The sequence below is a fragment of the Triticum dicoccoides genome, chromosome 2B (genome assembly GCF_002162155.2).
Source record: "Triticum dicoccoides isolate Atlit2015 ecotype Zavitan chromosome 2B, WEW_v2.0, whole genome shotgun sequence".
Taxonomy (NCBI): Eukaryota; Viridiplantae; Streptophyta; class Magnoliopsida; order Poales; family Poaceae; genus Triticum; species Triticum dicoccoides.
The window spans coordinates 39,730,005-39,754,538 of record NC_041383.1 but is presented as its reverse complement, the minus strand read 5'-3'; the positions used below and the strand labels follow the sequence as shown (position 1 = coordinate 39,754,538).

Sequence of the window (24,534 nt, the reverse complement as noted above, 5' to 3'; positions counted from 1 at the left end):
CGACTCCTCCCTCCCTCCCTAGTTATAGTTATTAGAGAGTAGTTAATTTTTAGGTGTTTTAGTTGAATTTGTAGGTGTTTTAGTTAAATAATGTAGGTGTTTTAGTTGAATTTTTAGGTGTTTTAGTTTAAAAGGTAGGTTCTTAGAATAATGTAGGTGTTCTTAGAATAATGTTGAATTTGTTTTAAGTGTATTTAAAAGAGTTTTAGGTGTTTTAGTTGTTTTAGGTGTAGTTAACAGAATTTTAGGTGGTTTAGTTGTTTTAGGTGTGGTTAAGAGAATTTTAGGTGTTTTAGTTGTTTTAGGTGTAGTTAACAGAATTCTAGGTATTTTTTTAGTTCAAGCAATTGTTGTTATTTTTTTAGTTAAAAGCAATTTTTCCTGTTATATGCAAATTTGCAGTGGACATGTCATATTTTGAACATGTCACATTTTGGACATGTCATATTTTTCCGAGTGGCCTATGTTTTGCCATAAATGTCGATTCGTTTACGTTCTGGCAAATTTCAGGCGCTCGATTGGTCCTGTTTTTAGCAAAGGTCATGTCAAATTTTGCTAAGTGTTTATTAATTTTGTTTTCATAATTAAGCATTTTGTTCTCGACGTCGACGATGCCTATCCCGCATCCTCGTCGTCGACTCGGCCGAGGACTCCTGCTTGAGCCGAGGGGCCATGTCCGGGACTGGGCTCCGCCGGGCTGGTACTGGGTTGTGCTACCTTCTGGTGAGCGCAGCTTAGTGAGGAGCCAACCCATCGTCGATCCGGAGCTTCTTTGGTGGCGGTCACGTGGGCCTGCATCAGTGGAGAGGCTTCAGTCCCCCGCGCAGGTGGTTCAACACTGTGTCACGGAGGAGAACACGCACGTCCAGCGCTACTTGGTTGCGTTGGCGAACGGCCGGTTCTCCAATACCTGGCAGATTATTTGGGGATCTCACCGGAGCTATGATCCAGTGATGGTTCCTTCTCTTTGGGTGTCCACCGCGGCCCAGTGAACCTAGAGGAGCTATTATTCGAGATGTATTAGTGATATTATATGATGATGTTTGCTACAAACTACTATATATGTATTCGATGATGGATTATTAATTACCTATTAGTTATTTGCTTATTGAATGCAAAAGATGAGCGCGGTTTGTGCTACAAACTACTACATATGTATTCATGATGGATTATTAATTATCTATTAGGAAATGTCTGACGATGAAAGGGAATTCGCTATGTGCGATTACTGCGAAGATAAGCACGGTATGTGCGACAGGCCTCATCTGGTAGAAGGTCGACGCTTCAACATCAAGCTCCAAGAGACCTTCGATGTTGATATGGTACGCAACAATGACAAGTGTTTTTTGTTATTTTTGCACCACTTCTCTGCTTCTTCAACGTGTAATTTCCGTCTTTTACAATTCGACTAGCTTATCCCATGCCATGCAAGACGCTATGTCTTGGATAAGATGGGTTTTGAAGATAATGAAAGCACGGAGACAAAGATAATTCAACTAAGGACCCATCATGATTATGATTTTGCTGTAAAACTATACAATTCTGTGAACTCATCCAATTTTGGTTGCCCGAATTGGGAAGCCCTTTCCAAGGCGTATGATTTTCATGAGGGTATGCTTCTCACCTTCGATCTTGGTGATCCTGACATCGACAAAAATGATATGACCATTTGGGTCCTTGTTGACACGCTTCCAGTTCTACCGCTGTGTGAGTTTCTTAAACATATTTACTAAGTAATTTATATTGTTTATTTCAAAATATTTGACAGCTTATTCCCATTGACAGCTTATTTTCATTCTTCAAAAAATGTACGGAAGATGGTAGACAGAATCTACTACTACAATGATGAAGCACAATTAACTTATAAGGAGAAAGATGGTCTCATCACATCTTTTACTGATCTTGAGAATTACAATAGCTATTATCGAATTCCTCAAAATTATGGTCCATATGTGCCACTAGTGCACGCGGTGTGCTACGGTAACATCAATAGAGATATCATGGTAAAATTTTCTACTATTACAACATCCATGCATCTTTGAACATTGCTAACTACATTGCTAACTACAAAGTTATTACCATGTTTTTGAACAGAAAATCCCGATGGATTGTATGCCTCATCTGATGTTGCCAAGAGGTTGCGTTGAAGTTATGAGCTTACGGCCACCACGGCCAGGTCAGCCACAGTATCCACATCACTCCTGTCAATACCGGATTTCTAAGAGCGAGGAAGCCATGATAATAAATGATTGGAAAAAATGTTTCAACCATCGTAGAGAGCTACTTGGAAGCAACATTGTGCGTAGGCCAAGACTTGGAGACAGGATGATCTCCATTTTTCATTATGGAGAGTTCAGTTTCCTTAATGAAGAGTCAATGCCTATCTTGTTTTATGATATTTTACATAAGAGGGGGTAGAGTAGGTCCTATGAGAGGAGTAGGTCCTAGGTAGAATGTGTTATTATGTGCTATAGTGTGTCATTGACGAACATTGTTATATATATGATGTCTCATTGACGAACATTGTTTGGTGGTGATGACTACTGATAATGAATATGCTATTTAAACAAACTAGTTCATGATGAGTTGTTATTGTATAAAAGATATATCTATTTAAACATGCACAACGCTAAAATATTAAAAAAAACATAAATATTAGCAGTAGCGCTGACCTAAAAACGCGCTACTATCAGTTGAACTTACCAGTAGCGCTGGTCTAGAAACGCGCTACTGCTACAAAATAGCTGTAGCGCCGTAGCAGTAGCGCTGGTACCCGCGCTACTGGTAGCACAAAAACAAGCGCTACTGGTAAGCTTTTCTCTAGTAGTGTTGGTAAACACATTTACTACCTTTGTCAAGTGTAACACTTGACAAAAGCTCCCACCATTATTTTTCTTAATTTAATTACTAAAAAGCCTTGCAATAGATAGATATGGTAGTTCAACATGTATAATTCTTCACATATGACAGGTTTAACCGAAGAAACCGTTGAATCTAAGGTATACACATACATGATCCTTCATTCTAAATATACTAAACCTGGCTAGGTTTCTTTTACATGGTTTTTTTGACTTTTTTCTATCAGTGAAAACACGGCCAATCAGGTTACGACACGATAATTACGGGGGGAAATGGCGGGGTACGGCTTGGGTGGACACAGCGATTTAGGTGCCGATTTGGAGACATTCCATCTGCTCATGTGCGCTGCTTGGAAACTCTGATTTGACTACGTCCTCCATTTTGGTGGTTTTCCGTTTGAACCGATCCTTGCATCCATAGCGTTATCCTGTGTGCATGTGGGCCTGTTTAAAGAAATTGATCTGCATGTGGTCTGGTCAAAGATTGTGTGCTGATAGCGGCCGTTTTCTTTTCGTCTGTGTTGGCGTACGAGGAGGTTGGCACGTTGGGGATTGGCTGGACTTCTGTTTGAGGGATTGGCACGTGTGCATTGTGTGAAATCTGCTGAGAGGTGCCGCTTTTTTCTGGATGCCGCCTTTATCGATGTTTCTGGTTGTTTAACGCCGCTTAAGTCCGTGATATGGGGCGTTCAGGAATTCTATATATACGTGTTTCCTCTCGCTGTTTGCTTATAGCCACAGCCATCAGCATACGTGTGGAACCCATGGCCTCGCTGCGTCCATGGCGTCCCAGGAGCTGCTTAGCGTTGGTCATGTCCACGGACGCGCCTTAGCTCACCGCATGATGGACCTCATGTTCATGTCCAGGCTCTGCTTCACTATCCTGTCCACGGTGCTCCCGCAAGCCTTCGTCCCCGTCGCCGTCATTGCCATGGCATGCCGTTGGCGGTGCGGCTTTCATGCGAGGGCCGGAGTACGCCTTGATCCTGTCTTGCCCGTCGTCCTTGAACCACTGCAGGATCTTGGCCGCCCTATTGTGCGCGAGGGGGCTGCCGGGCAGCCAGACACCTCGAGGAGCGTCATTGGATAGATCGGTTATATCAGTTTGCAAGTATGTTGCCTTTGGGAACTCGATCGGCAGCCCCGTAGATCCTGACACACATACCCTACTGCTGTGTCTCAGGTGATAATGTTTTTTTTTCATATATGAGAACTTTGGGCATGCATGCATTATAATGATAGATCTGAGGAAAGGTAGATGGCCTCCATAGGCTTTCCAATTGGTTTAATTGATGATTCTATCCTAATTAGATATATTTGCATACCATGGTGGTTTTGTGAAGATTTATGTTTTGATAGTGACTTTGGGTTTGATTTCAATACAGTGCATATATACCACTACCTTCTGATTATGTTGTGTTGAATTTTGATGGCACACTACTAACTTACATAATAAGATCCTTAATGGTAAAAAAACGCAAGCAATGGCAAGGAATTAGCACTCTATTTGTCTCATGTTGCTTACTGAAGCTGAACAGCACGGTGCATTTTAAATGCTCTCTTGACCTCTACTTATTTTAGATTCAGGTTGGGCCAGATTTTATTCATATGAAAAATCTGAAGTTTGTACTATCATGTTCTAGCTGTGTTAAAATGCTTACCATGTCAACAAGACATTCCAAGGTGTTGTTGTGAGTAGTCATTTTCAGTATTCATTATTTTCTGCAGCAAACCAACTTTATAGAGACGGCTTACATTTTTCTCTGAGTGTATTTTTTGGAAAGCTTACCTTTCTCTGCCGGTGCATATGTTGGACAGAAGCAAACTTAGTTCATGAGTCAAGCTTTGTATGCGCAATCTACTGGGTTTATACTGCAATCACTGTACATTTTCTTTGTGCGTGTTTCCATCGCGCTAGCTATGTCTCTGTTGTATTTTGTTTTCCCTCTGAACGTTGTAAGATAATGAATAGTCTAAAAGCTCAGTGAAATGTGTTATACTTTTGTGTGGTTTCTGTCTGAGAAAATGTTCTCCAATTGCTATGCCATGGATGCAAGTTAGTCACCAGACAAAAGAAACTGCAACAGATGGTTACTGCTATTTGTTTCTATACATAAAAGTTGGTACTTCCATTTTTATACACAAACATTATTTTGATTGTATAGCTGAAGTCTATATGGTCATAAATTATGGATTCGGGCACATGTTCATGCACATTATTTGCCCCATATATGAACTCACGTTAAACAAATGGAAGGAAGTTATCTCATGTTTCTTCTTATAGCACTGAAGTTTCACAGCAATCACAGCATTAGAACCACTAGAGTGTGCCTTTTTGCTTAATGGGTTTCACGTCAGATGCACGAGTCCAGTAATGCAAAAAAAGAGTTTATGCTTCCAGGCCAACATTCGCAAGGGCATTAAGCAGATTGTTCATGGGGGTCAAGCAAAGTACTCTGTTTGCTACGCGTGTACAGAAATGGGGAGCAAATAAGATGATCATAGAGTGGCGTCAATTAGTATCAAGTAGTACTCCAAATCAAATTTTTAGCATTCGGATATTTGTTACATCTTTGCGGACGGGATTAGTGGGGGATTATGTGAAAGAAGGCAATGATACAAAAAACCAATAAAATAGCCCAAATAAAATAAGATCGAATACATATAGAATCTTACACAAACTAAAAAACATAGAAGACTACAAAGCAATCAGCAAGGCGCAACATTGTTATGCTTCCATATAACCGATCTATCCAATTACACATCAACGGTTCTCAAAGGCCCGTGCCAGAAAGATGGTGACCAAACTAGCAACTAATCAAACAGTCGAAAACTAACAAACATGAGTCTTTCGTTTATCACATATGGAACCCCAACATTAAGTATCAATTGCACGCGGCGTGCCGCCGCGCGAGCAAGGCTAGTATATAACAATACATAGATATAGCAAAGTCTTATAACCAAAATAACAGGAGTTCTTGCTACTTGCAAACTAGGGTATCCACAAGTCGGAACCTCAGCGGTTACTACAGGCATATACTACGATAGCAACCTACAAAAGGTGGCAGCTATAGTCTATGTGCAGTGAGCTGCCGCCGCCTGGAGGAGCGGTGAGGCTGCACATAGGTGTCCACCTCTAGCGGCATATCCCTGCAGCTTGGCGTAGCTACATGTTGCATCGGCCTCCATATCGCTGTATGGGATCCTCAGACTCCGCCTCGTCCATCGCCTCGAGAAGGGTTTCCATAGAAATGGTCCCATTGTCAGGAATCAACCGCCGCACTAGTTGCACCGCTAGCGTAGTACACATGGACACATTCATCGACTCCTTCACCATTTCCTTCTCGTTGGGAAACTAGGATCGGATCTCTTTCATCTTAGCCAATTTAATGGCATTGCCTCCCACGTATGCCTCCAGCAACTCCTACCGCCCCGCACTTATCTCCATCTTCACGAGCGACGGTGGACGTGAGAGTGCGGTGGTGAAGGTTAGAGGTGGTAAAGTCACGCGCCCAGGAGGACGGATGCTTGCGGGTGTGGAAATGGTAGGTGGTGTGTAGGGATGGCAATGGGTACCCATTACCCGCGTACCCTACCGGTAAAAACCCTATTAGGATAAGGGTATGGGACAAAAAAATATCCATGGATATATAAATAGGGAAATGTTCAACCCAACGGGTAGAGCGGGTACGGGTATGGGATCATATAACCCATACCCACGTACCCATGTACCCATATAAAATTCATATGAACTCAAAATTATTTCTACACTTTGTCATGAATTTGTGAACTCAAAATATATGACAATATGCTGATGTTTTGATGTGTTGTTGCTTACGAGAAAGTGATGTTGTTTATAAATATATTGTTGTTTATGATGTGTTGTTGTTTAAAAATGTGTGTTGTTATTATAATTAATTGTTGTTTATAGATTATAATTATATGTTGTTTTTTATGACTATGAGTTGTTCAAAGTGATGCTTTGCAAACATGGGTAATTTTACCCACGGGTACCCATCTACCCTGTTAGGTAACGGGTATGGGAAAAAATTATACCCATTGACGGGTATGGATAAGGGTGATGGGTAAGCTCAAAGGGGACTGGTAAGGGTATGGGCTGGCTTCACCCGTACCCAAACCCTGCGGGTGCCATCCCTAGTGGTGTGGCGGCAGGGCGCGTGATGCATGTGACACATGGTTCGGTGGCAGCGGCGATGGGGAAAACAAGAATAGAACGATGGAGGAGGAGGTGGCGATGGTGGCAAGAGGAATGGGCACGATGACGAGGGGGGCATGGACGGGGCGGCGGTGATGTAGGGTTAGGTGACAAAGTGGCGGCCGCACGGAAATATAATGAGGGAGAAGAAGGGGAGCGGGCGTGAAAATTGCGCTAGGAGCTTTGCCGAGAGCTTTCAGGAACTCGGCAAAGACAACTATTTTCCGAGTGTGAGATATGGGCACTCAACAAATCTCATTTTCTTTGTCTCTTCTTTGTTTTCTTTGTCCTTAATTTTTTTGTTTCTTAATATGCCTGTTGTTTGTTTATTTCATTTTGTTCTTGCTTCTTTATTTTACTAAGTTATCTGTTTCTTTGTTTTTTCTCTTTCTTTCTTGTAAGACCTTCCGGGCCCACGGTACTAATTGCGGCCGCATGAAATCAAGGCACGAAATGGGCAAAAAAAATTCCTACCTTAGGTCTTTACTACAAGTATAGGCCAAGTGTGGCCAAATGATAGGAGGCCCATACACCAGTGGGGAGGCTAGATCGCCAACATGCATGTCATTACCATTTTTATTCATGGAAATTGATACCAAGCTATAAAACCAAGTTGCCTGGCATGGTGTTATCATATAGTTCATAGGGGGTGTGGTAAAAATGGAGAGAATTTTGCAAAATAATCCACGTAGAATGCGTGGAAACTGGACCATTTCCTAGCAAGGATATAGGTTTCAAAAGGGAACATGTCAGGTTAGCATGCAAAGTGTCAGGCCCTCCCTCCATTGGAACCAAAAGTTTTTCTCCACTCAACAGACAACATGACATCACACATGCTAGGTCCTATACTTCTCTGTGGTACGTCCGCTATATTCCGGACATTAGATTAATTTCTAGGGTTTCAGTGCTGGAAATTCAAAATCTGAACTATACCCACATGAAATTATAACCATAAATAGGTTGGAAATTTCTAGGTTAGGTATTTAATACATTCCTATGCCTTGTGTAACCAAAGGATATTAAGCCCATGCACCCCGGGGGCAAGACTAGGGCGCCAACACGTGTGTTATTGCCGTTATAATTCACAACAATTCATGAGACCTGGCATTGTGTCATCATATGGCCCATAGAAGGAGTGGTATAATTTTGAGAGTGTTTTGAGAAATCGGCCACGTGCACTACATAGGAACAAAACTATCTCCCAAGAAGGATCAAGGTTTGAAGAGGGAACGTTCATATTTGCATGTGAAGTGTCTGGCCCCTTCCTTCGATAGCCTTGAAAGCTTTTCTGCGGCCAACACACAGCATGAAATGACACATGTCCGTTCTTTGACATTTTTTGGGGCCCGTCTGCCATATGCTGGACATTAAGTGCATTTTTAGGGTTTTAACATCGAAAATTCAAAATCATGGTCATAAATGGGTTGGACATTCATAGCTTAGGTCTTTAGTCCATGCCTAGGCCTTGTGCAACCAAATAATAGGAGACCCATACACAGGGAGGGGCATGCATGATTAGGTCGCGGACATGCGGGTTATTGTCACTATAATTCATGAAAATTCAAATGGGCACAAAAAGTCACAAAACTTGGCACGGTGTCATCATATGACCAAGGGGTGTGGTAAAATTCGATAGAGTTTTAAGAAAGCAGTCACACACATTGCGTAGAAACCCATCTGCTAGGAAGGACAAGATATTGAGAGGGAATGGCTCGGGTTTGCATGCAAAGTGTTGAGCCCATTCCTCCATTGGCGTTGAAAGTATCTATGCAGTCAACACACACCATGACATGAGACATGTCATGTAATGGCTTCTTACTGGGCCCATCTACCATATTTCGGACATTTAATGCGTTTATTGGGTTTTACTGCTGCAAATTCAAAAAATGAACTCTGGTCAGATGAAATCATGGCCAAAAATGGGTTGGAAATTCCCAGATTATGTATTTACTAGTCCATGCCTAGGCCTTGTGCAATCAAAGGGTATGAGGTCCATACACAGGGGGGCAAGAGTAGGTCGCTAACATGCGGATTATCACCATTATAATTCACGGAAATTCAAACGGACCGAGGAAATCACGAAACGTGGCACGGTGTCATCATATTGCCCTTAGAGGGTGTGGTAAAATTTTGATAATGTTTCAAGAAAGCAGTCACACATACTACATAGAAACCAAACCAATGATCAATGTTTTGATAGGGAACGAGCCAAGTTTGCACATGAAGTGTCGAGTCCCTTCTTATGTTCTTTTTGGAAGTCTTTCTGCACTAAACATACACCACCACATAACACATGTCAGGTCTTGCCCTTTATCAGGGCCTATCTGCCATATTCCACACATTAAGTGCATTATTATTATTCTGACTTTCTTTCTGTTATTTATTAAAGAAAATTTTATTTTCAATAATTTTCAAAAACTATTTGCATATAAAAATTACTCACAAATTGAAAACAAGTTGTTTATTAAGACTGGTCAAGAAAGCTAAAAAATTGCAATTTATAAAATGTTAAAAGTTGCAAAAAAAAACTGGTAGCGTCTTCCAAAGAAAACAAATAATAGGAACTTTTTGAAAATAAATTGATGTTTTCTCAAAAAGTAATCTCCGAATTCATTTACATTAAAATATTTAATTTGTCTTATTTTTTGAAAATTCAAACATAAAAATGAATTGAAAACAACAAACCTACCACAAAGTAGTTTTTTTTTTAGAAAACCTACCACAAACTAGTAGAATACGGAAAAATTCAATCACTACAAGGACGTCCTAGTTGCTAGTACACTATAAGGCTGAGGGGCTGCCCCATCAGTGCAGCCTGTTCGATGGTAATACACACACATGCGTACGATCCTAATGGCCTGTTTAGAGTGCGCAATGTATATCTCGCTTACAGCGAGATAGTAGCTCTCCTCACCTGTAGCTTGGCGCGACTGGGCCAGCTAATCACTATAGGAGATCATTTGTTGTTCTTAATCTCTTTGCATTTTTTGCTCTATTTTTTAACCGCTTAGACCGGTTTTTCTCTGTGTTTTTTCGGTTTTCACTATTTGGTGCAGTGTTTTTTGTTTTGTTTTTTCACTTTCTATTTCTTCACCGATTTTCCTTTTCTTATTTTTATACCATTTTTTTGGTTTTCACCGGTTTTCATTGGTTTTTATTTTTATTTTCTTCTCCTTTACATGATGGTTTTGTCGTTTCTTTCTTGGTTCCTTCATTTTCTTTGCCTTTTTTTTGTTCTATGTCGGTTTTTGATGGTTTTTCTTTTCTTTCTGAATTTCTTTTTTCCTTTAGTTTTCTTTGTTTCTTTCTATTTTCAATGTTTTCTCTTTGTTCACTATTTTTGAAATACATGATGCACATTTTTTCTAAATAAAAGTTTAGAACATTTATTTGAGTACATAGTCAACATTTTTCAAATACACGGTGATTTTATAATTGGAATAATATTTTTTTCGCACATTTTTTATACATTAGGAACATTTTAATTTAATGTTTACATTTTAAAATACATAATTAACTTTTTAAAACATATTTTTTTATGTATAATTTTATTCTATGTTTATTGTCCATTCTTATATACATTAGAATTTTTTTTACACATGCTTCGCTTTTTTTCAATACATGATCAATATTTTTTCGTGAGAAACATTTTTTACAATGATTTAACATTTTTTTAAATACATGATCAACATTTTTTCAGACACATTGTATATTTTTGTATATATTTTTCGTAGACATTTGATTTTTTTATAAGAATTTAACATTTTTCAAATGCTTGATTAACATTTTCTAAAATACATGATCAACTTTTGTCATACACATTCTATACATTTTTCATATACACGAGAAACGTTTTTTCTATGCACGTTTAACATTTTTCCGTAAAGTGTTCTTTGTAATATATATTTAGGATAGTCAGAAATATAAACAAAAGTAAAAGAAAGAAAAAAAGCAAGAAAAAAAACTTCAGGCACGCTGGGTCGGCCTAGTTTCGCGGTCACCTTCAGGCAAGGCTACCCTACGTCTCGTATTAAGCAAGAGATAGGCACGCCCTGTTTGAGTGTCTTGTGGCTGCGAGTGGGCCATGCATACACCTACATATACATGGGAAAGGAAGGCTTAGATTTGTTTGTTTTGGATCATGCAGGGGATACGATCCCTGAAAGCTGAGGCAGCACCGTGCTGGCAACAACACACTTGTTTAAGTGCGCGCAGGTCTTCCGCAAGTATTATATTTTGGGATGGAGGGAGTATTTTATTAGGCAAATTAACGATCTGGTGATGCGTGCTATCCTTAAAAGTTGGAAGGGAGAGAGTGAAGGCTATGTTGGCACCAGAGTGCCACTTCTCCACCTAGCGTTTTCACCAGACCTCCAAGCCATCGTGTTTCGTATCCATAGGCCACATGGGAATGGTGACGAGAAATCTCCTCCAGAGTTGGGAAGGGGCGTTGCTCAGAAAAGGAGGTCATCATGGCTCAAAAAATAAGAGAAAAAAACCAAGTGCTCAGTTTATGGCATTATATTGAACCTCTTGCCATCGCCATAGATAGAGGAAGAAGATAGTGTCGCACTCTCAAACACGCGCATCAACCAGATGTATAATCCCTAACTAAGATGGGTCGAGGCCTCTGGAGTAGAAGGATCAAAAGTTGGCCTTTTCTCATATGCATATGATGAGCAAAGGGGAGAAAACGCCGGAGAGAGAAGAATGCGGTGCCAAGGATCAGCCAAAGGACAGATACACAACTCTCAAACCAAGCAATGAACCAAGCTCATGTAGGAAGCAAAGAGGAAGAAGCATGTGATCTTGAATCTCTGGAACAGAATCCCAAGAAGTTTATCGGCCGAGTCGCTTTGGCGGTAGCAGAGACGTGGGGAAACGAACACATGAGCCCCTTCCGAGCATGGGCCCCCCGGCGGTCGGCCGTCCCGCCTAGGCCCCGGGCGGCCCTGTTTGTGTTTAACTATTAGCATTAGTTTTGCTAAAAAAAATTATTAGCATTGGTTTGAGTAAAAGAATCTCAAGAGAAAAAAAGCTTAGTTTGACTAAGAAAGGCTACTCACTAAGAAAAAAAAAGCTTGTGGGTGAACTGTCCTTCCTCCTTTTCTGCTGTCAAACATGTCGGTGAGTCAAAGATACAAGTGCCAAGTTCCGAACATGCAAGATGAGGGCGTATAGAAAATGCGACGCTTCCTTCCATTCGGGAACCATCCATTCCCCATTTCCACGACGCCGCGTCACCCTAGTCGCGCTGTTGGACGCCGCCGCTACGTGTCCACACGAGGAGAAGACCACGACCGCGGCCAGCACGACGACGGCGAGAAGCTGCTGCTTCTTCTTCCACCCGTTCGGGATGATGATGCATGGATGCGCGTCCCGTTCTCTAGTCTAGTCTGGCCAAAATATTCAAAAAGGTTTCCCACGACTCGGTCCACGCTTTCTTTCCCTCCCCGCAAAAGAACGAAACCCCCGTGCGCGCACCAGCGACCCCGCCCAAATGTGCCGCCCGCCTCCGCCTCCGCAACACCACTGACGCCGCCGCCGCCGCCATGCCGGGCCCCTCCTCCTCCTCTGCTGTCCCGTGGTGGCTGGCCACCACGGCCTGCTCCCCGCCCCCCTTGTCCTCCGCCTCCCTCACCGACCGCCTCGCCTTCCTCCTCCTCTCCCCGTGCCCGCAGCGCGCGCTCCTCGCCGCTATCGACCTCCTCTTCCTCCTCGCCGCCCTCGCCCTCGCCCTCCGCGCCCGCCTCCTCTCCCGCCAGGATCAGCGGGACAAGGAGGAGCCCCTGCTCGCGAAGCCGGCCCGGTCCCGCGGGAGGGGGTTCCGTTTCCGTCACAGGCTCGCGCTCGGGGCCTCCTCCGCGCTCGCCGCCGCGTCCCTCGTCCTGCTCGCGCTCGCCTTCCTGCTCCTCCCCGCGAGCGGGGAGGCCGACTGGGCCGCGCTCCAGCGCGCCTTCCTCGCGGCGCACCTCCTCGCGCACCTCGCCGCCGCGGGGACCGTCGCGGCGGAGAAGGCGCGCGCCCACCCGCGGCACCTCCGCGCCTTCTGGCTCGCCACCGCACTGCTCGCCACGCTCTTCTCCGGCTCCGCGGCCGCGCGCTTCGTCGCAGGCGAGCCCGTCCTCCCCGACGACCCCATCGCGTTCGCCGGGCTTCTCCTCTCGCTCCCTCTGCTCTACTTCGCGGTCGACGGCTCCAGCGGCCTCGCTGAATCCGCGGCGGCGACGTCTACTACCGAGGAGGAGGAACCAGGCGGTGCCTCTGAGGCGGCGACGTCCTACGCCACGGCGTCGTGGCTCTCGCTGGCGACCTTCGGCTGGATCACCCCGCTCATCACCAAGGGCTACAGGGCGGCCCTCGGCGCCGACGACGTCCCGCCGGTGGCGCCGGGAGATACCGCCGAGGCCGCGTACGCTCTGTTCGTGTCCAACTGGCCGGCGCCCCCCGCGCCGGGGTCCAAGCCCGGGCACCCGGTGATCACCGCGCTGCTGCGCTCCTTCTGGCCGCAGTTCCTGCTCACCGCCGCGCTGGGCGTGGCGCACCTGTCGGTCATGTACATCGGCCCGTCGCTCGTGGACAGGTTCGTCCAGTTCGTTCGCCGCGGCGGAGACATGACGGAGGGGCTGCACCTGGTCGCCATCCTCCTCGCCGGCAAGGCCGCCGAGACCCTCGCATCGCACCACTACGAGTTCCAGGGGCAGAAGCTGGGCATGCGCATCCATGCTGCTCTGCTCGCGGTGGTGTACCGCAAGTCGCTGCGGCTGTCCACGGGCGCGCGGCGCGCGCACGGCGCCGGCACGATCGTGAACTACATGGAGGTGGACGCCGAGGAGGTGTCCAATGTCACGCACGAGCTCCACAACCTGTGGCTGATGCCGCTGCAGATCGCCGTGGCCCTCGCCCTGCTCTACACCCACCTCGGCCCATCTGTGCTCACCGCGGTCGCCGCGATCGCCGTGGTCACCGTGGTCGTGGCCCTCGCCAACCGGCGCAACATGGAGTACCAGTTCAAGTTCCTCGGCAAGCGAGACGAGCGCATGAAGGCCATCACCGAGTTGCTCAGCTACATGCGCGTGATCAAGCTGCAGGCATGGGAGGAGACGTTTGGTTCCAAGATTAGTGAGCTCAGGGAGGCCGAGCTCGGGTGGCTGGCCAAGTCCATGTACTTCATGTGCGCCAACACCATCGTGCTCTGGAGCGGCCCGCTTGCCATGACCGTGCTCGTGTTCGGCACCTGCGTGCTGACAGGTGTCAGGCTCGACGCTGGCAAGGTGTTCACGGCCACCGCGTTCTTTCGGATGCTCGATGGACCTATGCAGAGCTTCCCGGAGGCGATCGCCGCTGTGACGCAGGCGACCGTGTCCCTTGGAAGGCTTGACAGGTACCTGCTTGATGCAGAGCTCGATGACACTACGGTGGAGCATGTCCTTGACGCTGATACTGGCCTGGACCGAGTGGTCGTGGAGGTGCACGATGGCATGTTCGCGTGGGACGTGAGGGGCAAGAAGGATAATGAAAAGGAAGAAGAGGAAAATGATGACAGTGACGGTGAGGAGGATGAGAGAATTGTGGAGGAGGCACCAGTGCTAGAGACAGTTCTGAAGGGGATTAATATGAAGGTGAGGAAAGGCGAGCTTGCGGCGGTGGTTGGAATGGTCGGGTCCGGCAAGTCGTCACTGCTGTCCTGCATTATGGGGGAGATGGACAAGGTCTCAGGCAAAGTAAGTGTGTGTTACTTATACAAAACAAACATCCTTACTTATCGAAATACTGTGCATTTGCTCGTTCATTTGGTGCAACCTTTTTTTTAGAACTATTCGTGCGACACTCTTAAACTGCGAGGATTTTCCCTGTTTATTTTCGGAATGGTTAAAATCGGCGTGTTGAGTGCAAATTGGGAGCAAGGTCAAATACTACAACTGAGAAATGCAATTCTATTGAATTAAGGGGTAATGGCTGAACTCTCGGGTCATTTTCACTAGTAGGGAAGGCTCTTCAAGTATCGACTGGGAATTTTGGAATCACCCGAATAACTGGAACCTACCTGCCTGGTACTGATCTATCATTGTAGTAAATGAGATTGTCGGTGCGAACTGTCAGAGAGAAGGAGGCTAGCAGAGAAAGCAAGTTAGCTGCAAATCCAATAATTCTGCTACTCTGCTTTTGGTAATTGATGTGCCAGTTAAGCCTGCCACATGTTTGTCGGAATGCCTCCCCCTGTGTCTGATTTATGTTTTGATGAAATGGCCATTGGTCCAACCATTAGTTCCAAGCCAGTGTACTACAATTTCGTGGATGTGTGAATTATAGGTTGTGTGGATGAATCACATTCCTATCTAGGAGTGGCATATCTTCCATTGACGACATTGTTATAAATATAATTCAAGTAGTCTTTTCTTGGTATTTGCATGGTACTTGGACATTCTGCGCTGTTCTTTTGACAAATTTAGAGAGGTAGTAAAGCAGAATTCTTCATGATGCTCTCTAGGCTCTGCTCTGCCGTTTCAGTATTTCTTTTTTCTGCTGAAGCACTTTAGCATTGTCTATATAAATTCTACCTCATATATGCTGCCCTGTAGTTCCGACTGTCATGCTTGTTTGCTTAACCCTGTAACATTTTTCAACAGGTAACAGTATGTGGTAGCACTGCATATGTTGCACAGACAGCTTGGATCCAAAATGGGACCATTCAAGAGAATATCTTATTCGGGCAGCCAATGGATGCTGAAAGATACAAAGAAGTTACACGGTCTTGCTGTCTGCAAAAGGATTTGGAAATGATGGAATTTGGTGACCAGACTGAAATAGGGGAGAGAGGGATCAATCTCAGTGGCGGGCAGAAACAGCGCATTCAGCTTGCCAGAGCAGTTTATCAGAATTGCGATGTATATCTCCTTGATGATGTCTTCAGTGCTGTTGATGCGCACACTGGTTCGTATATCTTTAAGGTAATTCTTATCTTTTTATTCATACAGTTTAATGTTCATCTGCATTCATTTCAAAATGATCAACCAGATATTAATCATTATTGAAATGTCAACGTTGATCAGCTTTTTATGCTGTGTTAGTGTGTCTTGAGTCCTGACCCCTGCAGTGATTTCTGCCTGCTTGTGGAGAGAGTTGCGGAAAATTATTCATCTCTGTCATTAGTGCCATGATTACGTAAGTTTTAGCTCCATAGCAAATGCTGGAAAGAGGGGGGAGACAGACTAAGGGAAGAAACCCTTTTTCCCGCAAAAATAAATAAATAGATCTTATGTTTTCAGGATATTTAGCTTCACTTCCAAAAATATCGTAAGATGATACGTTGATGTGCTGCTTTGTTGCTGGTATGTGACAAATAATAACTGTTATAATATGTAACGACTGAATAACTAATAACCAAGAGCCCAAGAGCTAGGGCAATACTTATGACAGCTAAACAAATCAATGTTATCACTATCACTGATATATGTGTCACCATATTTTGTGGGTATGACAACTTGACAAGAATCCTCTGCAGGAATGTCTAAGGGGCATGCTCAAGGGAAAGACCATCTTGCTTGTTACTCACCAAGTGGATTTCTTGCATAATGTGGACAACATATTTGTAAGTTCGTAGTCTGTTCATTGATGAACATAACAAAAGTTGAATTGTTCTTGATTTCGTCCAAAGCAAGTAGTGCTGTAGCATCTGCCTAGATCTGGCACTGCTGCAGTATGTTTAGTTTCATGTCATTCTTATATGCAATTATACCTGAAGTCTGTTGGTATGATTACTTCTCAGCATACCCTTGTACTACCCAGCAAGATTTCAGTTATTATCTTGAGCAATCAACATAAATAACAGAACACTCATGTTGTCTTTGTATAGTTGAAACTGTATATGTGCAAACAGACGATTGATCACTGAAATGTTACCACACTTCCTTCATGCGGTTTGCTTGATTTTGTCATGTAGTTACATTATGAGCTATTCCCTCTAAAAGAGTTTATATGTGACTTGTAAGGTAGTTACTTTTTGGTTCTCTTCTTGACGAAGGAAACACTGCTAGAACTTGTGTGCTGTGTACTTGACTTAGTCTTCAATAAATAATGTTCACCATGCAAATAAACAGGTCATGAAAGATGGCATGATTGCACAGTCAGGAAAGTTTGATGAGTTACTAGAAGCAGGCTCAGGCTTTTCAGCTCTTGTTGCTGCCCATGATAGTTCAATGGAACTGGTGGAACAGAGTCGACAAGTAGAGAAGACTGAACATTCTCAGCCTGCAGTAGTCAGAATCCCGTCTCTTCGCTCTAGATCCATCGGAAAGGGCGAGAAGGTGATCGTTTCACCAGAAATAGAAGCAGCTACTTCTAAGATCATACAAGAAGAGGAAAGAGAGAGTGGCCAAGTAAGTTGGCGTGTGTACAAGCTATACATGACGGAGGCTTGGGGATGGTGGGGGGTTGTGGGCATATTTGGATTATCATTGGTGTGGCAAGCTTCTGATATGGCTAGTGACTATTGGTTGTCATATGAAACATCAGGCGGCACTCCGTTCAATCCGTCACTGTTTATCGGAGTGTATGTTGCCATAGCTGGCGTTTCAATGGTACTTCAAGTAATCAAGACTTCTCTTGAGACGGTCATGGGACTTCAAACAGCTCAGATCTTTTTCAGGAAGATGTTTGACAGCATTTTGCATGCCCCAATGTCATTTTTTGACACCACTCCTTCAGGAAGGATTCTTAGTCGGGTAAATCTCTTCGTAGGCTTTTATTTGGTGATAGTATTAACTTGCCCATTTGCCTAAGTTGAGTATATTTATACCTCAGCATACCTTATTTCCTGATCCTCTCCTATTAACTCAAATAAGTGCTAGCAACTCTAGTTTTGACCTTCTGACATGCGCACTTCTACTCTAAAATTCATAAAAGGAATAATAAGTTTAATTATTTTTTTGCAAGGGCAGAATAGAGGGTTACATTTTTTTTATACTGAAGTACTGATTTGATATCTCCCCCTTGTCTTTTCAGGCATCATCTGACCAAACAACGATCGATGTTGTGCTGGCATTTTTCGTTGGCCTGACAATTTCAATGTACATTTCAGTATTAAGCACCATAGTTGTTACTTGTCAGGTTGCCTGGCCATCAGTTATAGCTGTAATTCCGCTTCTGCTATTGAACATTTGGTACAGGGTATGCCTTTATTGTAAAGTTCACCTCAAAGACCATAGCTAATTCTGGTCATAAGAAGAGAATGCTGATTTGAACTTGCAATTTCCCTCTTTTCTGCAGAATCGCTATCTTGCAACTTCTCGGGAGCTAACTCGACTTGAAGGAGTAACCAAGGCACCGGTTATCGATCACTTTACTGAGACCGTTGTAGGTGCTACAACCATACGATGTTTCAAGAAGGAAAATGAATTTTTCCAGGAGAATTTAGACAAAATCAATTCTAGTTTGCGCATGTACTTCCACAATTATGCAGCAAACGAGTGGCTTGGGTTCAGACTAGAGCTGATTGGAACACTCGTATTGTCAATTACTGCTTTCCTGATGATCAGCTTGCCCAGCAATTTTATTAAGAAAGGTACCAATTGAAAAACAAGGATTTTATCTTAACTTTCTCAAGCGGCAACATGTTATCAGCAGAATGACACTAGTTTCTGCTTCATTAAGTTCAGCAGCATTTCAGTAATAAAAGATGAATAATCTAAGAACAATGTACTGCATTTTGGGTTATCTTGGTACTCCAGGATGAAGGCGTAGATGATTATTTTTCTCAACAAATTGTTGCATAATTAATCAACCAGCTGTAACTTTCTAGCATCCTTTTTGGGATAGATAATGTATTTTAACTGGCATACCTAGTAATGTATTATTCTTTGTAGATTTAAGATCATGAGCCTTTTATAGGCTGGATAAACTGATTTATGTTATCTTGTTGCAGAATTTGTTGGCATGTCTCTTTCGTATGGCCTTTCCCTCAATTCGCTGGTGTACTTTGCAATATCGATCAGCTGTATGTTGGAAAATGATATGGTTGCTGTAGAGAGGGTAAATCAGTTCAGCACTCTTCCTTCTGAGGCAGCATGGAGAAAAGAGGATCATCTTCCTCCGAATTGGCCCACACATGGAGATATTGACATCAGCGATCTAAAGGTCAGAAGGACCAAGTACTTAAATATGCACAGTTTCATACTTTGCTGTTATATTTACATTGTATCTATTCCACGTAAATGTGATGAAACTACTGGTCTGTCTTACACTGGATCAAGTGTTGAATGTGTCGAATATTTCTCTTTGTCATTGGGGATTTTCTCAACCAACTGAGCTCTATCCTTTCAGGTTAGGTATCGACCAAACACACCTCTAATTCTGAAGGGCGTTAATGTGAGCATTAGAGGTGGTGAAAAGATAGGAGTTGTAGGAAGGACAGGCAGTGGAAAATCGACTTTGATTCAAGCACTGTTCAGGCTTGTAGAACCTGCAGAGGGGAAGATGATCATTGATGGAGTCGACCTATGCGCATTGGGTCTGCATGATCTTAGGTCCCGTTTCGGCATAATTCCCCAGGAGCCAGTTCTCTTTGAAGGGACGATTCGAAGTAACATTGATCCAGTTGGGCAGTATTCAGACGCTGAAATATGGCTGGTATGGTGTATGTAACGCGTTTGTTTCAGACTTCCTCCTTGATATGATGCGCTGTGCTAATTAGCCGTGGGAATTACGTCAAATGTTTGCAGGCTCTGGAGCGTTGCCAACTGAAAGATGTGGTAGCTTCAAAAGCTGAAAAGCTCGATGCCCTAGGTTCGCCATTTGTATGCTTCAGTTGTATTTTTTGTCGGCTAAAGTTGCATCTGCCACTCGGGCTTAATCACTTAATTAATTATGTTTTCCGGAGTTGTGAGTGAAGAAGTGCTGGCTTGTTGTTAAGTAAGGTCATTTACTAGTCCAAAGTTCTGAACGACCGCACTTTTTCAAAACATAAATGGACTGAATAGTGCAGCTAGTAACTTTTTATAACTTGCAGACCTTTCGGTTGGCAATATCATCATTACATACATACATGGTGCGGAATCCTCATCACGTTATAGGTACCATGTACAGGAAACAATTAATGTAACTATGATAGTTGTCAAATGAACACTGACAATCTGGGGGGAGAAAACAGAGCTTAGTACCTGAATTCAAATGACACGACCTAAATCCACAACTATCAGTTTCGAGAAGTGCATAAAATAGTTTGCGATTGTACAGAACAAACCCATGATGACCAATTTTTTCTTTTCTTTTTCTGGTCACTATCAATTTCTATTTTCTTTGGGAACACTATATATGTATATGATATATGGTCAGAGAAAGACACAACCTGTGTAGCATAAACGATGATTTACTTTCCCTTTCACGAAATATTCTGTTTTATTAGACAGTTAATAATATATATTCATTCCTTTTACTTTTCTCACAGTGGCCGATAGCGGGGAGAACTGGAGTGTAGGCCAAAGACAGCTTCTATGCCTTGGCCGGGTGATCCTGAAGCAGAACCAAATATTGTTTATGGACGAGGCAACTGCTTCGGTCGATTCTCAAACCGACGCCACGATTCAGAAGATCACGCGAGAACAATTCTCATCATGTACAATTATCAGCATCGCACACAGGATACCGACAGTCATGGACTGTGATAGAGTTTTGGTGCTGGACGCAGGTAGGTTTCTTTTGTGTTACTGCTTTGTAGCCATATTTACCATTTCCTTTCCCTAGATAGATGTGTGCTTTTTGGTAGATCTGGTTCAGAGAAACGAGTCCTGTTTTTCACCTGGTTCGGTCAGTCATATCCTTTCTTGTTCCACCTGCAGAATGGCATTCTAAAATCTCACTATCTGTGTCCAGGTCTGGTGAAGGAATTCGATGCGCCATCGAGGTTGCTCGAACAACCGGAATCCCTCTTCGTGGCGATGGTCCAGGAGTATGCCGACCGCTCGTCCAACCTCTAGTCACTTGCTCCCGGGTACCGTATATATATACATCAAGAAATAAATACGAGTCGTTTTGATAGGTCGACTGCTCGAGTGTATATACCACGCAATACCTCAAGAAATAAAAGTAGAAGTTTGGAGAGTTTGCTCAGTGCTGTTTGTAGTGTTATTTAGAAAGGCAGTTGTAGTTAAGTTGATAATTTTGTTTTCCACCATCTAGAGAGATCTCCTGTTGACGGGATGCCATTGTACCACCACTGTGAGTTCGAGGTTACTACTAGTTCAAAGATTAGACACTTTGCTCCCGGGTGCAGTTCTAACCACTGAGAAAAAAATAGTGTGCACGCTATAGCGTATTAAGGATTGCCTTTCTAAATATATCGATGTACACGTCTCGTTAATAACACGCTATAGCGCGATATAGCACGTTAATAGCATATTTTGAGGTCGGCGCTATTTTTCTGTAGCCCTTGGTTCTAACTAGTTCCAATTATATGTATGGGCGCTGCGTCGTACTATGTTCAAAACTGCGACACTTATTTTGGATTGGAGGGAGCAACGAATAATGAACATCCTTTGACAATTTTCCATCGCAGAATCGATAGTACACTTGTGCTGCTGACAAACCACATAAAATCCGAGTTAAGTATTTTATTTTTTTGAGAGAAAAGATTCTAAGGTAAGTTTTTTTAGATAAAGATTCCAAGGTAAATCTATTTTTTTTAGAAACGATTCCAAGGTAAGTGTGGGCGGTCAAAGGTTAAGTGACAGCCCAGCCCAACCCAGCCCAGATTCTGTAGAACTTTCTGTTTCTATTTCAGACCTGTGCGGGAGCTCCTATACGCCGCTCGCTGCGGCAAGGAGTCGGCTTTCCGCATAGGAGGAGCTAACTTGGGCCGGCCGGTGCGCCATGTTCGTGAGGTGAAAAATCGCCAGAGGAAGAAAAAGTGCGCACGCTGGCCGGTAATGCTAGACGCACGGACCTGCCTATTATGCGATTTACGGAATAGCAGACGTGGACGATCGGGATTGGAGAAGAGGGAGCATAGGTCCCACCCCCCGCTGAAAAACAGGGAGAGGTTAGTTTAGAATAAAATCACGTAAAAGCCTGTAATAGGCCCGTGAGTCTAGGATTAATGGCAATGGGAACCGAACCCAATCTTTCCTATTCCAGCATTACAGCAAATCCGTGTCAAATATATAGCGGATTTGGGCGCTCTAGCCAAAACGAATCCTATTTCGGCTATCACCTTCTCCATTACAATGTTCTCATACGCAGGAATACCCCTGTTAGCCGGCTTTGTAGCAAATTCTAGCCTGCAGCAGTACTTCGCGATAATTCCACCATTTCCTGAACAACATGGAGTTGAACAGTAGCTTTACACTGACAATCCTTCGCCCAGCGCTCACCACAACCAATCCATAGAACCTTCACGCGCTGATAAGACTTCAGTCTATCATAAGAAGAATACTTGAAACTTATAGATCAACGTGGCTTTCTTTTCCAAGTGTAGCTCTAATGGCAAATTAGCAGCACGAAACTATATAAACTAATGGTAGCAACAAAACTTAAAATATGAGTTCACAAAATTATGATAAACAAAAGTTCCTAAGAATTGGTGTCAAAACATGTAACGACAATTTAAAAAATACATGACTTTCTTTGAAGTGCTACCAATTTATAATTTGTGAACAAAAATTTCAAACCTAGAATATTTTGTGCAAAAAACATTGCTAAATAAAAAAGGGTAACAAATTGTAAACGAGATCATTTTTAAAATTACGAACATTTTTAGAAAAATACAACAATTACTAGTTTATGATTTTTTTTTCAAAAAGCAGAACATTTTGGGAATCCCTAATATTTTCTTTAAAAAATATATAAACAAATTGCAAACGAGAACAATTTTTGGAATTGCGAATTTGTTTTTTGACAATGCAAACCTTTTCTGATAAACAGAAAAAACAGAAAGTCTTTCAAAAATTACGAACTTTTTCAAAGAGGTGACATTTTTAAAAATTCCAGAAATATTTTTTGAGTTTGCAAACAAATATTGAAAACAAGAACTTCTCTTTTGATTTTGTGAAGAAAAATTGAAAAGTCAACATTTTTACAAAAGCGAACATTTTTCCAAATTGCGAACAATTTTTGGAAAAATGCGGTTTATTTAAAAAAACAGAAGCAAAATTGAAAACATGATAACTTTTCAAATTTAGAAACAATTCTTTCAAAATACCAACATTTTTCAAGTTTATGAACAATTTTTTTGACACAAAAACATTTTTTTGGAATTCCTCAATCAGTTTTAGTTATGGACAAATTTCGAAAATAAGAACATTTTTTGAATGTGTGAACAAATTTCAAAATAGGAACTTTTTCGAAATTTGTGAACATTTTTTTGAACAAAATTGCAAAGCGAACATTTTTGACATTTTGAATTTCAATTTTTTTTGAATTTTCGAACTTTCTTGAAGAAAGCAAAAAAACAAATTATAAAAAAATTCGGAATTTTTGCAAAATTTAAACAGAAGAATATTTTTCTAAATTATGAACATATTTAGAAAATTTAAACATTTATCTAATTTCTGTACATTTGTTGAAAAAGGATAATAAACTTGAAAAAATAAGAATTAAAGAAAATAAAATAAGAAGGAAAAAAAGAAACGGAACAAGAAAAGAAAATTGGAGATAGAAGAAAAAAAAAGGAAAACACGATTTAGGAACCTTCAATCGAAAAAAATCGGATGGAACCTCCGGGAAGGTTCCCAAAACCCGGATAACTGAAAGCGCATAACAGGCTGGCCCAGCCTGAACGATCGGTCGGTCTCGTATGCGTAGCCTTCGCATTTTGACGCAACGTGCAGCAAATAGGCTTTTGGGATCTATGCAGTGCCACCGCCTCCTGCCTAACTCTCTGCCCCTTCTCTGCAAGCACGATGACCGCCGCTATTTTCCATGAAATCAAAAGAAGTTCATGAATTCAAATAATATTCACAAATTCACAAAATGTTAGTGAAATTCAAAAAAATTCTTGAATTGAAATAATGTTCACAAAATTAAAAAGCAAACATGAATTAGAAAAGTAAGAATGGAAATAAAAGAAGAAAAGAGAAAAAACAACAACAACAAAACATGCAAAAGAGAGAAAAAAGAAGTAAAAACAGAACATGAAAAAAATGGCCGAAAGCTTTACAATTGTATGAGAAGTTCCTGGAACCTTCCTAAAATAGTTAATCACTTGATAGCTGCTTCATGATTCGGCCCGCTAGCAAGCGCATGTAGCCGACCACGCCATAGTGCCCGCATCACGATACATATATATCATTAATGGCGCACCATTGGCGCACCACATAGGCGCCCACGGTATCACCTCTAGCAAACTACCATGGCACAATGTCATGAGGGTCACCGCTATGTAGGCCCAGGCACAAGTCTGCCCATCTGTCACATCATTATGAAAAGTCACATGTGTGGTGACCTTGTGTTGGATATGGCTCCTCCCCC

At 42.6% G+C, this 24,534-nt stretch overlaps 1 protein-coding gene across 1 annotated transcript; it reads left to right on the top strand.

Moving 5' to 3' along the window:
- The first annotated feature begins 12,540 nt into the window (after positions 1-12,540).
- LOC119361997 (ABC transporter C family member 14-like) lies at positions 12,541-21,334 on the top strand. Its single transcript, XM_037627171.1, has 11 exons — positions 12,541-14,798; positions 15,705-16,025; positions 16,580-16,666; positions 17,175-17,798; positions 18,079-18,243; positions 18,343-18,637; positions 18,998-19,209; positions 19,396-19,701; positions 19,794-19,857; positions 20,519-20,758; positions 20,944-21,334. The coding sequence occupies exons 1-11, from the start codon at positions 12,627-12,629 to the stop codon at positions 21,045-21,047; spliced, it is 4,590 nt and encodes a 1,529-aa protein (XP_037483068.1). The 5' UTR covers positions 12,541-12,626; the 3' UTR covers positions 21,048-21,334.
- The last annotated feature ends 3,200 nt before the right edge of the window (positions 21,335-24,534 follow it).